The sequence below is a fragment of the Limanda limanda genome, chromosome 23 (assembly GCF_963576545.1).
Source record: "Limanda limanda chromosome 23, fLimLim1.1, whole genome shotgun sequence".
Classification (NCBI taxonomy): Eukaryota; Metazoa; Chordata; class Actinopteri; order Pleuronectiformes; family Pleuronectidae; genus Limanda; species Limanda limanda.
Genome location: NC_083658.1, coordinates 4,022,373 through 4,038,297, shown reverse-complemented (window position 1 = coordinate 4,038,297; position 15,925 = coordinate 4,022,373). Strand labels below are relative to the sequence as shown.

Genomic DNA, 15,925 nt, shown 5'->3' with positions numbered 1-15,925 from the left:
CTAGAAGCCGCTGAATTTTGCTCATCAAGTGTAAACGTTCCTTTGTCTTTTCTACTCAAACATTTCAAAGGCTTCTCATTATTATCATGAATACAAACAGGCTGTTGCAGATATTTTAGGTATCTTGTTCTATCTGTTGCCAACAATGTTCTTTTCACATTTTCAAGCCTGTATTTATTAAAATTATTCAAACGCATCTCGCACAATGTTTCCATTATGATTAATGGGAACATTCATGTTTTTTTAAAGCTTATATTTTAAGCAGCTTAAATAGGGTCTATGCTTTATCTTGTTGCCTCTGTGCAGGAATTGTTTCACTAGGTTTGTCCTCAGATTTACTGAAGTTTAAATGCCTAAAATCTCTGCTTTTGCAAATAAAATGACAGATGAGTGAAAGCCTGATTTAAATGTGATAATTTGATTGCCTCCACCAAAGTCAGTGATAACATTTGTTAGCAGGATTACTTAACTTATTCCTGAAATTGAGGTCGGGACTGATCCCAATTTTTTTCCCAACTTTCTTTAACAATGACAGAATTCACGGAATAATTTATTGATCTTGATAATTTGTGTGTGAAATTTGGAGCTAGTGAATTTAAGTTGTGTTTGCCATTCTGGTTCTTGTTACTGGAAGCGGAAAGAAGACATTTAAAAAAAGACCAAACGATGATTTACTAAGATCATTTTCTCTTCAAACTCCATATTGAACTTGTACAAAGAGACAGCTCAACACGCCTTTAGAAATGTGACTTTTTATTACATTATGTTTCACTCTATGCACAGATGTGTTTGTGTTCTAGTTATGTACAATCACATGATGAAGTTATATGGTTACATGACAGATTTAATCAAACCAACAATGGCAGGAGTACATCTATATATATATATAATAAAATAAGTTTTTTTGGAGAGGGGTGGGCCGAGGGGTGTCAGTATCAGCACAGTCTTTAAGGCATCGCGAACTGCTATTGGCTCACACACACACACATACACACGTGTCACTCAGCTTGTTCAGTGGATACGACTGGATTCACACAGAAGGAGACGGGTCGGAACTTCAAATGTTTGGATGTAAGAAACTTGTTCTCTGCGACTCGACGTGGAAACTAAGTCGCAGTAATGAGAAAAAGACACTTGGCTGGATAACAGAAGAACAGCGGCGGACGACAGCGAGAGTCCAACAACACACACTGCCGTCCACTACATCCACAGCGACAAATACATGTTTCTGACAAGATGATGAATAGGCAGAGTTTACAATGAGGTGATCAGTTTACCTAAGTTTAGAGCTTATACCTCTTAAATATCGATGTTATTCATCACAATACAGCAGCAGTGTTCTATCCACAGACTGTATATAAAGATGGACAACATGACATCTCCCCAAAAGTGAAGCCAAAGCATCTCAAAACAGTATAAATCCCTCCCCTGGTTGCTACAGCACAGACTCTGTCTTCAAATGTGCAAGAAGGCAGCACCTGTACTCTCAATATTCTGGCTTCATATCTGGATAGTGGAAGAAGTAGAGAAGCATCGTCCATCTTTATAAACCGTTTATGTCGTTCAGACACTGTGCATTAAACCGAAGGGGGCCCTTTTACGTCCTATAAAAATAATTTAGTTGAGTCCAAGTCCTGTACTCATACCTACTAGTTATTAAAAGTTGTCTGTCAATTTCTTGTGAGGTGGGAGGTTTAAAAATAAATGCAGTGCCGTGGCATTTCTCCAACTACTCTGCAGTAGCAGTATTGGCAGATTAACACCTACCATTGTGTGTGTGCGCGCATGTCGTACATTCAGTTCTGACCGGACACAACCACACGGTCTACACCCTTGTTCCACAGCAGCTCCGCGGTTAACCAGATTCGTCTTTGCTTTGTCGGATGTCGGCTACGCTCTCTGGGACCCTGGCCACCATTCCCTCCAGAGACTTCGTCAGGCAGATCTGACAGCCCAGACGAGATCTGAAGAGGAAATGAGGAGTTACATCCAGTGTCCACACTGGCAGCCGGTCACTTTGACATTAAAGTTTAAAATTCATATGCTAGTTTGAAAATGATAAGATCAGTTTCGTCAGCAACACTTTTACTCTGTGTCTTACACCCGTCCTGAGTGATTTTTAAAGATCAATGTGCCACACGTTTCTCCTCCTGTGGATTCAAAATGAAAGCTCTACTCTTTATTTACATTATTTATAGCGATAGTTTTTAGTAGGTTTCCCTTAATTTTCAAAAGGACTGAAAACATCTGAGTTAAAACCTTAAGTGAGCGCTACTCCCACAAATCCTGCTGAAACACTTTGTTGCTGTTGAATGCAAACAATACTAATGATGCCCGAAGTCAAAGGGAGGGACACAAACTGCCTCAAACATGATTGTTTGTTGTGTAAAGACTCAAACATTTGTATGTGTGCGCCTGTGTCTGTTTGTGTTTGCTTACGTGTCAGAGAGGCCGTAGGCTAAGTCGAGCATGTCCAGCTCCTCGTCTGTGACCGGCCCCAGACTCTTGTAAACATCCTCGTCAAATATAAGATGGCACGTGGAGCACGCCAGCGTTCCCTCACACGCTCCTGCAGGACACAAACACGCACATTTGAGCACTTGAGCAAAGACGACTGAGAAAAAGAGTCGATGTCAGTTATTCAAACCTTGTTATTTCAGGTTACAAAATGTTAACATGTGTATGTACGTGCATGTGTGTGTGCTTACATACCAAAGCCATCAAAATCCAGGTCTTCGTTAATGACGACATCGAGCAGTGAGTCTCCAGGGGAACCCTTCACCGTGACCTTCTCCCCGTCTCGATTGATGAAGTTAATTGTCACCTTGTTGTCCGACCTGAGAAACATGCATGACAAAAAAAAACTGTTTATCAATTTACCTTTTTATTTTTTTCGGAATATGATTCACATTTGAGAACAAAAAAAAGTAAACTGGGACCTGTGTTACTGAAAATCTGGTGTGAGATATTTGTAGTTAATTTTCACACAGCACTGATAATCCACTGCCCTCTAGTGGTCAGAACTGATCACTACAAGTTACTATTTATTAACATATTTCACCAGCTTTGTATAAAAGCTCTATTTTTAGACAGTGGGTAGTTTACACCAACAGACAGAAACAACTGTTCAGTTTAATGAAGATGTAGAACTGCAACTGCTACTTGACAGACTGAATGATTAGAAGCAAACTACCTTAGTTAGGTTATGATGAACCTAAAAATAATCATATATAATATTGATCACCACGTTGTCAGCAGTGTATTGTTGAGTTTTTGTTATATATTATATATATTGACTTTAGGGCACCTCTCTATCTCACCCAGATATGTCTCTTCACTGTGACAATGAAACATGTGAATGCCCCAAAACACTGACAATCTGCCACTTTTTGTCATTACTGAAAAACAAACCCCTGTGGACCAAGACAATAATGATCTGAATTAATTTCAGGTCATACTGTTCCTGTTAAGTGACCCCAGAAATTCCCCGCCAACAAACAAACTCAGTGACCTTCTGGAGAACTCCCAGATCAGTGGAAACCCTGCATAATCTGCTTAGCAAAACACTATATATCTGCAAAGTCTTAGGCCTTAAACTGCACCGGACGCCAAGTGCATGTTTGAATATGATAGTTATTAGAGGGTCCGGGTCAGCGGGCGCCGCCTGACGTGAGCACATGGGGACGGTGTCAGCCAGTTTAAGGCCGACATGCCAAACCAAACCTTCAACCTGAGCTCGGGTCAACAGGCGTTGTGCAACCCGACAGGCTGTTTGGCCCTGGGGAACCCCGGCCTCGGTCCAAAGCCTTGCACCTGCATGGATCCCTTCAGCCTGAGGGATTCAGCTGCAGCCACTTATTCTGACACTTTCTCTTTCATTCTACATTTATTATTTAATCTGTATTGTTTTTAATGTCCCTGTACATCTACCTCTGTGCATTAAATGTATTTAATAAATAAAACTGCCTTGCCTGGTCTTCTTTATATGGATTTATTACAAGTGCACACATTTAAATTAAATAAATAAACGTATTAGTGTGGCTTTTCAACACTTGGCACACATTCCAAACTACATTCATGAATGTGACCCAAAATTCACATTGTTGGGCCAGTGCTTTGTGACCACTGGCCGAACAATGTGTTTGCATTAGAGAAACAACTTTAGGAAAGAACAAATATCGATAAGGTTCCTCAGGGTGCTTCCATTACACCTCTTCCGTATACTTAACACAAAGTTAAGCCATATGTTGATTGGCTGGAAGGGCTTTAATCATGTTCTTATATGACCTGCTCTTCAGGCAGATGTGAACTCACAGTATAAAGCACGATGAATTACCTTTTTTTTTTAATGGAATTTGGCTCATTGAGCTCAAACTTTGCCTGGAATTTGAGACTTGGATCCAGGATCATGATGGTGGATCCCATATTCTACCATTACTGAGAAGAACCCCTCGATCCATGAGTCATTGCCCCTCCTTTCATCTCTATCAGACATTTTCTTATGTTCTTTAAACATTGACACACTTTTCTATTACTGTACAAACTGTTTATTCCAATCCAAGTTGTAAATACTGTTATTCTGCTGTTGCTGCTGCACTTGTGTCCTGGAGAGGGATCCGTCGTGTGTGGCTCTCTGAGAACTTCCTACGTTATTTGTCCCTGTTAATAATTCACTGTTTGTGAAGTTTTCATCGTGTGGATCATGTGACACCTTGTTAACTCCTGTGAGACAAACACAATGAGACTGATTGAGTTCCTCGCGGGGAAAGCGACTAACCTTAGCGGCGGTGACCCGCTGGTGAAGCCCCTCAGCCCGGTCAGCCCGGGCAGCCAGGAGCCCGGAGACACCGACGCCACCGACGCCGTCCTTCGGTAGTACTCCCGTAACCGGACGGGGGCCAGCAGCCTCCCCATCGCCGTCACCAGAGCCATGAGTGGGACACACGGGAGGATGGAGGATCGTAACACGGTCCAGTTGACAGCGAGGGAAGTCGCACTTCCGTCGGAGAGGCGTCCCGGAGATGTGTGACTCTCACCGACCGAGTTAGCTTAGCCAGGCTAGGCTAGGTGTGTTAGCTGCAGGACGTCACTGTGTCACCGGCCCTACGTGAAGTGTCCCCTGCGGCAGCTGCTCGTTGTACGTCCCGCAGACGATCAGCTCATGGTCCGGTGGTCGTGGAGCTCGAACCGCAGCTTCTCTGTTCAGGTTAATGTCATCAGGAGTGAGGTCAACGTCCCTGAGCAGTTTCCTGACAACAGGAAGCGTTGCACCGTTAGCATAACACCACGACATCCGGTCAGGGCTTAAAAAATAAAAGCTTTACCCGACAAAGTGATGCAATTGAACGCGGGTTAACCACTCAGGGGTTCAAACGTGTTAATGATACGTTTATATACATCCAGTTAAATACATAGGGACTTCTTTTATCGCTATTCAAACCAGGTATTTTTATTAAAATGTTTATACTGAAGTGGTTCCCCCCTGCTTCCTGCTCTTTGTGGGCTAACTTCCGTTAGCTTGATATCGCTAACAACGTGTTTATGTAACTTTGCCAAAGAGTTTGTGTGTGTGTGTGTTTTTTTTTAAAGTTGTACTGATTGTACACTGTTTTTTCTATTTTGGCAGATGGAACATTGTTTCAACCTTCACTCTCTTCTCTGCTGCCAAGTTCATCACAGAGAAAATAAAGAATCCACAAAACCTTGGACCTTTAAATAAAGTTTAAAAACAGGCCACACCTTGACACATGATGAGTTAATCAAGATAGAAACAGCTTTTATCAACAGTGAACAATTCACACATGTGCCTGGCTATTCTATATCATTATATTTCTTTTATGCAGCTGATTTAATTTGATGTAATCTTATCTATGTATGTATTTAATTTGATTTGCCACTGATTTTTCACAAATAATTAAAATGTACAATTTATTTGAGTAAAATTCAACCACAAACGTGGATTACCCCACACACACCAGGTGGATTTGAGTTTTAGTATAATTTATCAGCTCTTTAATAAAAAAACACCCCAATAACCAAATCTTTAAATTTAACATTGCTGACATGAATTGGCCAACAAACTCTTCTTTCTAAATTGGAATCAAGGGCCCTGAATTCCTATTCCACCCCTGTCACTAGGTCTCGAGTGCATATATACTCCCAACAACATCAAAACACATCAGTGACCTTCACTGTCACATTTACACATTGCACACTGTTGTAATCTCCTGTCTGTATTGATTGAGCCGCCCTCGATTAAACCAAGTGCCGTTCACCTTCTATCTTTGCAAGACCCAGAAAACAGGATGTGTACAACTTAGCCCGACAACTGCTGACAGCCTGAACTTTGTGAGCTCCGGTTATATCAGCGTTGTGCTCAAGACTTTATCAGGCAACACAGATAAGTGCATCAAATATGAGTGATCATCTGTGGGAGATAAAGATTAATGAATGATCAGGTTCAAAGTGAAGGGTTGGCATATAAATCAGAAGCCTTTTCTGTCCGTGTTGCTCAGTGTGTGTCACCTCTGTCTCAGGTAAGCAGCACACAAACTGACCATGTTCACATCAGCGTACACAACCCAGGACAGAAGTCATTCACACAACAAACTGAGCTTACAGAAAAACTAAGTTAACGTGATCGGTTGCATTTGTTCAGTGTTGCTCTGTGTCTTCTGTTGTCAGGATGTTCAGGTCCCTGCTCCTGCTCCTGGCAGTGTCAGGTAAGATCACTAAATCTCTCATTGTTAGTTTGATACATTAAGTGTAACTGTAACACGTCCTGATAGTTCATATCTTATTTTGTTAATGGATTTATTGAATACTTTAATTTGCTCACTGAAATAAGAAAACTCTTAATTATTTTATGTTTTTTCCAACACTTCACACTGATCTTTTTTAAAAAACAGATCTTGATTCTCTTATCTGTCCTGTGGAGATTAAAATAGCAAGAAATCTTTTCCCATTTCTACAAATAACTAATTGTTTGATATTTGCACATCATAATTAATTGTGGCTTTATGTGTTGTTTTACAAAGCAGTAATATTGTGATAATCAATAGTTTTATCAGAGCACTTGACCTTCAGTCGCTGTATAGAAATTAAACTTTGACCATGAGTGATTTATTGCAGTGAAAGAAAAGCTGTATAGAATTAATCTGGAACAAAAGTTAATGATTGATGACAGGTAGGTATTTGTTAAATCTGCAAGGAGGTATTAGAGTCCTTCAACCAATATCACTAGGTCTTCCTTTCTGCCTGTACGTGGGCCTCTGACATTGAATCAGCAGAACCAGTTGTTTGCATGATCCTCAGTGGGAATGGGTGATTTAACGATGAACGGTACCTTTCAGGCCTCCAAGCCGTCCCAATCGCACTCGCTCGAGGTCTGCAGAAGACATCTTCAACCCACCAGCTTCACGATGGCTTTCAAATGGGCACAGAACACGACAATGAAATCCGTCGACCCCTTCCAGACAGCTACAGACAAGGTACTGAGCTCTCCAGAAGGTTCCTGGTTGACCTCAACATTTGGCGGGTGCAAGACAACATTGGTGAGTTCAGTTATCGAAGCCCTGCGGAAAACGCGGCCATTTTAGAACCAATTTGAATACATTGATTAGTCGGGTGCAATAAGGTCATTTCTATATTTTGTCCTGTAGCTGTCATCCGCCCCTCTCTTGGAAATGGGTTTGGCGAGATGGGGAGAAGACAGTGGCTGACAAATGAAAGTAAGGATAATATTTTATTTCTAGGAAGATAAATGTAGTTTATTCTCCAGAATCATTAGCCTTTACGAATGAAAAATATGATCGATAAACTGTCCTTTAAAAAATGTCTTTAATTGAGAGGCACTCTGTTTTTCAGTCCCTGTTGATGTTCCAGCCCAGAAGAATGGCGGTGGTTGGGTGCGGGCGGAGGCACCTGCTGCAAATCATGTCCCAGATGGTTTCAAGCAGGGAACCGAACCCTCCATGGCTATCCCAGATGGTTTCAGGCAGGGAACCGAACCCTTCATGTCTATCCCAGATGGTTTCAGGCAGGGAACCGAACCCTTCATGTCTATCCCAGATGGTTTCAGGCAGGGAACAGAACGCTCCATGGCTATCCCAGATGGTTTCAGGCAGGGAACAGAACGCTCCATGGCTATCCCAGATGGTTTCAGGCAGGGAACAGAACGCTCCATGGCTATCCCAGATGGTTTCAGGCAGGGAACAGAACGCTCCATGGCTATCCCAGATGGTTTCAGGCAGGGAACAGAACGCTCCATGGCTATCCCAGATGGTTTCAGGCAGGGAACAGAACGCTCCATGGCTATCCCAGATGGTTTCAGGCAGGGAACAGAACGCTCCATGGCTATCCCAGATGGTTTCAGGCAGGGAACAGAACGCTCCATGGCTATCCCAGATGGATTCAGGCAGGGAACAGAACGCTCCATGGCTATCCCAGATGGTTTCAGGCAGGGAACCGAACCCTTAATTTCTATCCCAAAGGGTTTCCGGCAGGGAACTGAACCCTCTGTCGCCAGAATCCAAACACAGACAGTGGCATGTAAGGGAGAGGTCATCAATGGAAACTGCTATGAGTTCAACCCCACACCAATAACCTTCCAGGACGCACAGGTTAGACAATCTACAGAAAGACCACTCAATAACTAAATGTCTGCGTTTGTGGTTCTTTATATCGAATCTCACAATTATTGTTGTCCTTTTATTCAAGGTCATCTGCAGAGCTCTTGCCCCAAATGCTGAGCTTGCATCTGTATACAGCAGTGATCTGCACTCTCGCCTGGTTTCCCTGGTGACCAAGGGTGGTGAGAAAAACCCTGTGTTGACCTGGCTGGGAGGCACCGTCAAGGCAAGATCATTTCCACTGAAAGTTTATTAACCATATTTTGAAAGAGAGAGGAGATAATATGTTTTTCAGGCTCTCACAAAGAAAACACTGAAGGACCTTCCTTATATCACCGTTATTATTTAATGGCTCTCTGAGTATGACGCCAGCAGTCTGGTCCTTTGCCGTGGCACTGAATGGAGGCCAAGGAGAGTGTCATCAGATATGTTATCAACAGGACAGATAGTGTTATTCTTACCTTGGTAAAACATTGACCTTCGAACTTTTATTTAAAAACCACCCATCTGTTTCTGTCCTGCTGCTAAGTGAGACCAGAAAGCAAAAAAGTGAAATGGGAAAATGGTCTTCAGGTCTTAAAGTAGGATTCTTTAGAGTTTTTGTAAATTTGACAAATTCTAAGAAAATAAATCTGATGCCTTTTGGCAAGAATGTAGGAAGTATTAAAAAGTATAATGAGGCTTTGCTACTTTTACGTAGGTAAAGGATCTGAGAGCTTCCTGTACATTTTATTAAGAGTGACTCAAGGTTATATGTCTGCATATTTTTGACATACCATATGCGTGTTGCCCACCTCAGAACCAGAAGGCATCATGGGTAGACGGGTCAGAGTGGGGTTACAGTGACTGGAAGCCGGGTCACCCCAACATTCAGACTGACAAACCTGTGTGTTTGGAGATGTTCCAGACAGGTAAGACCACACTCTAACCCACACACAACACAGACACACACAAATGGACTATGTGTGAAGGCAGCATTTCTCTGTATCTGGCAGAGAGGTCATTAAAGTGCGACTATAAGTTGAGGTCTTAAGTGATAAAAAGCAGCCTTGTTCAATCCAATACAATCAGGGGGTTTGTTGATGTGGTCTTACATGTTCTGGTATGTGCTTGTGTTATAAAACCACTGTTTTAGCTGCACTATTAAAGGGTTAAGCTCACATAACTGCAGGGATACAAAATTGGGATATCCTGACCATCTCCTTCACTTTAAATACCAGTAACCAGGCATGTTTACATTTTTTAAAACATGATCTTAAGAATATCCTACAGAACATGTGTGTAATTCCTTTCACAATCTGTCCCTACCCTGTCCTGCAGATGAGAGCTGGTGGACAGCCGCTGACTGTGACCTGAAGAGAGCGTCCATCTGCTCGTACCCAGTCACTGCGTGAAGACCACAAAGAAACACAGCATATAAGAGTGTGGACGTCTGGATCTTTCTTGCAGACAACATTGTTAATGTTTGTCTCCTTGAATAAAACTTTAAGATTTGATCTGCGTGTGTTTGTGTCCTCACCTCAGCCAAAGCAGTCACTCTTCATTCTTATTTATACCGCAAGGAACTAAGTTGCACATTTATATTAAATTTAGACAAGACTTTAATTTTTAATAATCATTTTCCACTTGTGTATACAAAGCAGTTTGTACAGATTAGGGAGCCAAGTTAAAACAATTTGTTACAATTTAGTACCTGGAAAGTGCAAAAGTACATTTCAAATAGGATGAAATAAAAATCATGCTGTACAATATATATACCGTATCCATAAATAATCACAGATATACACACATCCATTTGGTGACAGTCACAGAGAAGAGTTGCTAAGACACAAAATAGTACTTTTTTGATTTTGCTTCTAAGTCCTATTTTCGTGGTTCCCCATGAAAAACAGTGGAGGTTTAACTTGTGGAATGCTGCTTTGATTTTTGATTTACAGGGACAAAAAGCTTCTGGCTTCAGTAATGAAAAAAAAACAAAAAAAACCACGCTGGGATAAAGGCACTCCGTTTGTTGCAGTCGTGGAACAACTCAAACAGTGGTCTTTTGTCTGAATGACAAACGTGGACGAATGAAAGACAGAAATCTCGTAAAGAAGGACACAGATTGGTCTCTGCACACACACACACACACACACACACACACACACACACACACACACACACACACACACACACACACACACACACACACACACACACACACACACACACACACACACACACACACACACACAATTATGGTGCAAAAATAGGAATCAACATATTCTCAACCATAGACACGTCATACTGTGGTTTGTGTTTGATTCGGATGTGACAAGAGTAAAGACGCAAGAACAACACGTCCCAACTGAGCAAGGCAAGAAAAACCTTCTTGATGCCCCGGATATAAAAAAAAAAACAATGAGCAGGAAGGAGAATGAGATGTGAAAAAATAAATGATAATAGTCGGAACAAGTAAGAGCAGTTGGAAGGAAAGGAGAGAGAGTAAGGGTGCATTTCTCTCCCAGCTAATCTATAGGAGGACGGATTTACAGCAGAGGGCTGGTTGAGCGACATGTTCAGGGAAAAAACTGGAAGAAATCATCGACAGGCACCCGGCGAAGGAGCTATATTGCTGTTAACACTGACATCTCATAGAGCCCTTGAGGATTTCTTCTTTCTCCTTCTTTTCAAGGTGTGTGAACAGTCAGAAGAGTTTTTAAAATGTGCCGGTGTCTGTATATTCAGGAGACGAAAGTGAGATTTAAAAAAAAAAGACTGCTACTTTTACTTATAAATAAACACGGATTCAAGTAATTTAAAAAACATTCTATGAAGAACGGAGGGATACGTGTGACACGAGAACTGCTGTGATAAATCTTCACATGGAAACTTTTGAATGTAGTGTTTCACTTTTTATCTTACAAAACTATATCTTAAGAGACGTGCTAACACGAAAGACAGATGCTGTCTCTTACGGGTTTGTTTCTTAAACAAAACAAGTCACCGATGTCCAAACATAAAAAAGACCATCTCCATTACCGTGTCTCCTACTTAACCTCAAAATGGTCTGAGACCACTATGTGTACGAACAGATGGCAAGTTGCACATGCATAAATTTGTCAAGATAACAAAGAAATCCACAAAAAAAACCCCTGAAAATATGAAAATCACAGATACACACATTTATAAAACCCCATGGGAAAAGCAGAGAGTTTGGTCTTATGAGTGATGGAGCTGTCTTACTGCATAAGGCTGCTGTGTACGAGCTTTGCATCGATGGCAAACTAAGGGGATGCAACAAGGCCACTTGAAACTATATCTTTATCGAGAGCATGGTAACACACTGCGGACACACACTCTCTTGCAGTTAGCTGACAGATCCTGTCAGATTTGAGAGAATTTACAGTGCCTCTGTCAACAGGAAACAGACACGATATTGTGTAGTGTGATGTAAATAAATCAGTGAGAAGCTGAGGGATGAAGAGAGAAGTCACGGGTAGTGGCAAGGTGGTGCTCAGGCTGGTGCTACTGCTGGATTTGAACGACAACGCCAGCGCCGTACGGCCAATCCAACGCAGGACTACATGCACAGACACATGTATGTGCACATTTTGTGATAATTGATGCTCAAGCCCCTCAAAGCATCTTCCCACTGCCCGTTTAAACTGTGGCAAGGTGCTGAAGGAACAGAGGGTTTTTTTAAGGATAGAATGAGGCAAAGTGTTTGGTAAGAAGTATGGAGACAAACCGGGTGAGGAATGTGGGATGTGCATGGAGGGGAGGGTTAAGGGACATTGGGGACTGGGATGGGTCAGTTGTGGTCGTGCTGGGTATTGTAGAGAGTCTCCCCTGAAGAGATCTGGGTCAGTCTCCTGCTGGAGCCCCACAGCTTCCGTGTGATCTGGCCCGAACGCATCTGAGAAGAGTGGAGGAAGAGGAAGAGGAGGAATTGGGACAAGGGAGTGGAGAAAGAAAAGCATGAAGTCAAAGGAGAGGAGGGGAAAACAGGAGGAGGGATATGATTCATGAGTGACTGATCAGTTCATTCGGGTTTGATTGACTTTTCGAGGAAATAAAGAAAAAACACTCAAAAGCCTTATTGACTTTTGTGTGAGTGGATTTGAATGGGGAAGATGAAAAGGTGCAATGATTCAGAGCGGGGGAACGTCATACATCTACACACACCCAACACACTATTTACACTATCAAAACAATCAAGACTAACTTGGCGCGAGGTTATTAGTTTGCATTATTCAGATTGTAGCTACACTCTTAATATGGCTTGAATTTGCAGAAGCGTTAATTAGTGTTACGTTTGTTTCACAGCATATTTGTTATAGTTCGTAGAGCAAACATTGAACAAAATGACACTTCAGGTAAACAGTATGGGAGTTTCCCAGGTTAATGGCCAAATCAAGTCCATTATTGCACAGATGCTATTAAAGAAAACAAAAAAACAAAAAAAACAGAATGAGGTAAACGCAACCAGTTTTCATGTCACAGTTGTGGTTGATGTAGCGACTGCCTGCTCAGCTGTGTGCTGAAGGAATGTGTTAATCTGTGTCGCTCAGGTGAAAAGGTGTGTGTGTATTTGTCTTTCTAGAGTTTTCAGGGACAATTTTGGTTCCAAACAGTCGATGTGAGGACATTTGGACGTGATGAGGTTATTTTGGCTGGTCCTCTCAAGAGCTGTTTGAGGGTTAAGACTTGGTTTTGGGGTGAGGGTGACATTAGCTTAGAGTTAGATATTTAGTTGTGATGGTCAAGGTTAGGGTAAAGGCAGTGGTGGGATGTTACAAAGTACATTTATTTAGTAATGTACTTTAGTACATTTTGTATGTATCAGTACTTCACTGAAGGAGTTACTCCACCGAACATTTCAGCAGATATCTGTACTTTCTACTCCACAATATATTTAAAATGAATTACGTTGTATGTTAAAGTAATCAATAAAGGTCAACTGGTCCACTGATCTGATCCGAGTGGGCAGGGGACATGAGACCCCACTTCCTGCAGCAGCTTACTTTTACTCAAGTAGATAAGTTAATGTGGTACTTTTACTTGAGTACATTTTGTCTAATTATTTGAACTTTTACTAAAGTAAAATGTTTGAGTACTTCTCCCACCACAGGGTTAGGGGTAAGGGATATTTTTTGTGTGCCCACACAACTATAAAAACACAACAGTTTGTGTGTGTGTGGTTTGGAAAGAGAGCAGTGAAGCCCAATGACTGACTGTGGGTGATAACCATCCCTGAGGAGAGGCAAGTGTGTGTGTGTGTGTGTGTGTGTGTGTGTGTACATGTGAATATAACAGCGCTACATCATTAGAAGAGAACAAGAACTAGGACTAGCGTTTCTGGGAGCTGCAAGTGGGACTAAACACCAGCTGGTCACGCTGGTGCAACAGGCGTGTTGGCGAGCGGGCTCTTAGCGGGGCAAGCAGGGGGGAGGCCATGAGCGGCGAACCCTCCAGGCTCTGAGCGATGTAGTTCCTCAGAGAGTTCTTTACCTCCGCTGGCTTTCCCACGGCAACAATGATCAGCTTGCCGTCCTGCAGACCCACCAGGACGTGGCTCTGCTCCTTGGTGACCGAGACGCAACACACCGGCACCCGCATGGCAATGGGCTCCGCACACAGAGTTAGACTGAACAGGAGAGACAGAATTAAGAGCTGAAGCACATTCCAAAATGAGGTGAAAATTTGACTGATGATAAACACTCGTTTGGAAGTTTACCTGTAGAGGTCACGGATGGAGAGGTAACCTTGCTCACTGCCGAGGACAACATACTCCCCTGACACACACATATCAGTCACCTGCTCCTTCAGAGGCTCACTGCACAGGTGCTTTCCATTCACAGAGTAAAGATGAAGAGCATTTTTATCCTGGGGAGACAGAAAAAAACTAGAATTTGTACCCTACAGTGGCATGCCTCCACCAACCAGTGCAGTTTCCCTTGAGGTGCTCCTGATATATTACATTCACTTATGCTCAAAAAGCTGGAGCTGGAGTCCAGCTGGCAACTGAGCAGAATTTGAACTGAAACATTGTGCTGTAATGAGGGTGCCTTTCACATATGGTGTTAAAACAATGAGATTTAGCCGACTTCCTAATTTGACCAGATATCCCTCTTTTCATTCAATGTCTATATGTGTGGGAGGAAAACAAACTTGCATGCACCTTAAGTGAAGCTTTGCCCTCGAGGCAGGTGTGGACCAGCAGGTGACCCTCCCAGGACACAGCCAGGTGGAGGATGGAGAGCGGCAGGGAGCTTTCACAGGGCGGTCGTAAGCAACGCATGTACTGACCACGACGCACCGTGTGGATGATCACTGTCCCGTCCTGGAGCACAAAGATGGAGGGTGCACACATTTACTAACAAACACACACACTTTTACAGTTTCCCTTTTGACAGCAATCCGTCTTTAATCTTATGTATAATGATCTGTCCTTACCCGTGATCCAGACACAGCCATGTCCAGCTCTGTGCTGATACTGACGCTGACCACCTCATCCGTGTGTCCGTACAGAACCTGAACTGGTTTGGGACAGAGACCCACAGGAGCTCCACCCTGCAGGTAGAATATTATTAGGTTGTAGTTACATGGATAAAACATTAAATTACAACATCAAAATAATAAGATAATAAAACACATGAAGGTGGAAAAATTGTGGACTAGTCTTAGTAAAAACCTTTTTTATTTAACTGATTCTGCATAGTTGGTTCTGACTTTTCAAAGACAAACCACTCCTCTATAAATCTGCATATTAAAGCGGATCTCTCTCTAGAAAGTTAAACTGGAGAGTCAATAAAACTTTGACTATGAGTGGGTCGTTGGTGTCCTTACCTGCTGGAGAACCTGCCACACCATGCAGGTTGTGTCCTTGGAGCCGGAGATCAGGTGGATACCACAGTGGTCTGTTGACAGGCAGGTCACAATGTCTGGAGAAGAGAACAAATACACATATTACAGGATGTACTAGAAATTTTGCAAATGTCCTGCTGTTTTAGAGGTGACACAAGTCAAGATGTAGACTTTTCTTTACCCATGTGGCGGATGTGCTGCCCCACAGTCTTGCCCTTGACTAGTGAGGTCACCCGGAGGCTGTTGTCCCAATGTCCACCACTGAAGAGCAACTTGCCATCATGGGAGACCACAAACAGCCCTGTTGCTACCTCTACGCTGGGGGCGAAAGGTCCTGACAGGAAGCGCTGCGTCCTAGGTGGAGACGGTGAAAGGAGAGGTTGAAAGATCCATCAGGATCAGAGCAGCATGACAGTGTTTTGCTGCACTGAGCTGTAAAGTGTTGT

The 15,925-nt window shown here is 42.6% G+C and overlaps 3 protein-coding genes across 3 annotated transcripts in view; 1 reads left to right on the top strand and 2 right to left on the bottom strand.

Annotated features, from left to right (window-relative positions):
* Positions 1 to 736: 736 nt before the first annotated feature.
* On the bottom strand, positions 737 to 5,264 carry LOC132996601 (adrenodoxin-like). The gene is made up of 4 exons (XM_061066911.1): positions 4,778 to 5,264; positions 2,713 to 2,837; positions 2,440 to 2,569; positions 737 to 1,964 (listed from the first exon to the last, which is right to left on the bottom strand). Exons 1-4 carry the CDS (start codon positions 4,930 to 4,932, stop codon positions 1,856 to 1,858), a joined length of 519 nt encoding a protein of 172 aa, XP_060922894.1. The 5' UTR covers positions 4,933 to 5,264; the 3' UTR covers positions 737 to 1,855.
* LOC132996600 (uncharacterized) lies at positions 4,704 to 10,126 on the top strand. Its single transcript, XM_061066910.1, has 9 exons — positions 4,704 to 5,206; positions 5,627 to 6,536; positions 6,685 to 6,722; positions 7,353 to 7,553; positions 7,662 to 7,730; positions 7,867 to 8,621; positions 8,719 to 8,856; positions 9,430 to 9,541; positions 9,951 to 10,126. The coding sequence occupies exons 2-9, from the start codon at positions 6,451 to 6,453 to the stop codon at positions 10,022 to 10,024; spliced, it is 1,473 nt and encodes a 490-aa protein (XP_060922893.1). The 5' UTR covers positions 4,704 to 5,206; positions 5,627 to 6,450; the 3' UTR covers positions 10,025 to 10,126.
* Positions 10,127 to 10,842: 716 nt separating this feature from the next.
* nbeal1 (neurobeachin-like 1) overlaps positions 10,843 to 15,925 on the bottom strand; it is a 33,849-nt gene continuing 28,766 nt past the window's right edge. The window contains exons 48-54 of the mRNA XM_061066908.1: positions 15,661 to 15,833; positions 15,462 to 15,556; positions 15,069 to 15,185; positions 14,794 to 14,955; positions 14,350 to 14,498; positions 14,124 to 14,259; positions 10,843 to 12,528 (exon numbers count right to left, since the gene is read on the bottom strand). Of these exons, the coding sequence (XP_060922891.1) occupies positions 12,424 to 12,528; positions 14,124 to 14,259; positions 14,350 to 14,498; positions 14,794 to 14,955; positions 15,069 to 15,185; positions 15,462 to 15,556; positions 15,661 to 15,833 (937 nt within the window). The 3' untranslated portion in view covers positions 10,843 to 12,423. The remainder of the gene's footprint in view (positions 12,529 to 14,123; positions 14,260 to 14,349; positions 14,499 to 14,793; positions 14,956 to 15,068; positions 15,186 to 15,461; positions 15,557 to 15,660; positions 15,834 to 15,925) is intronic.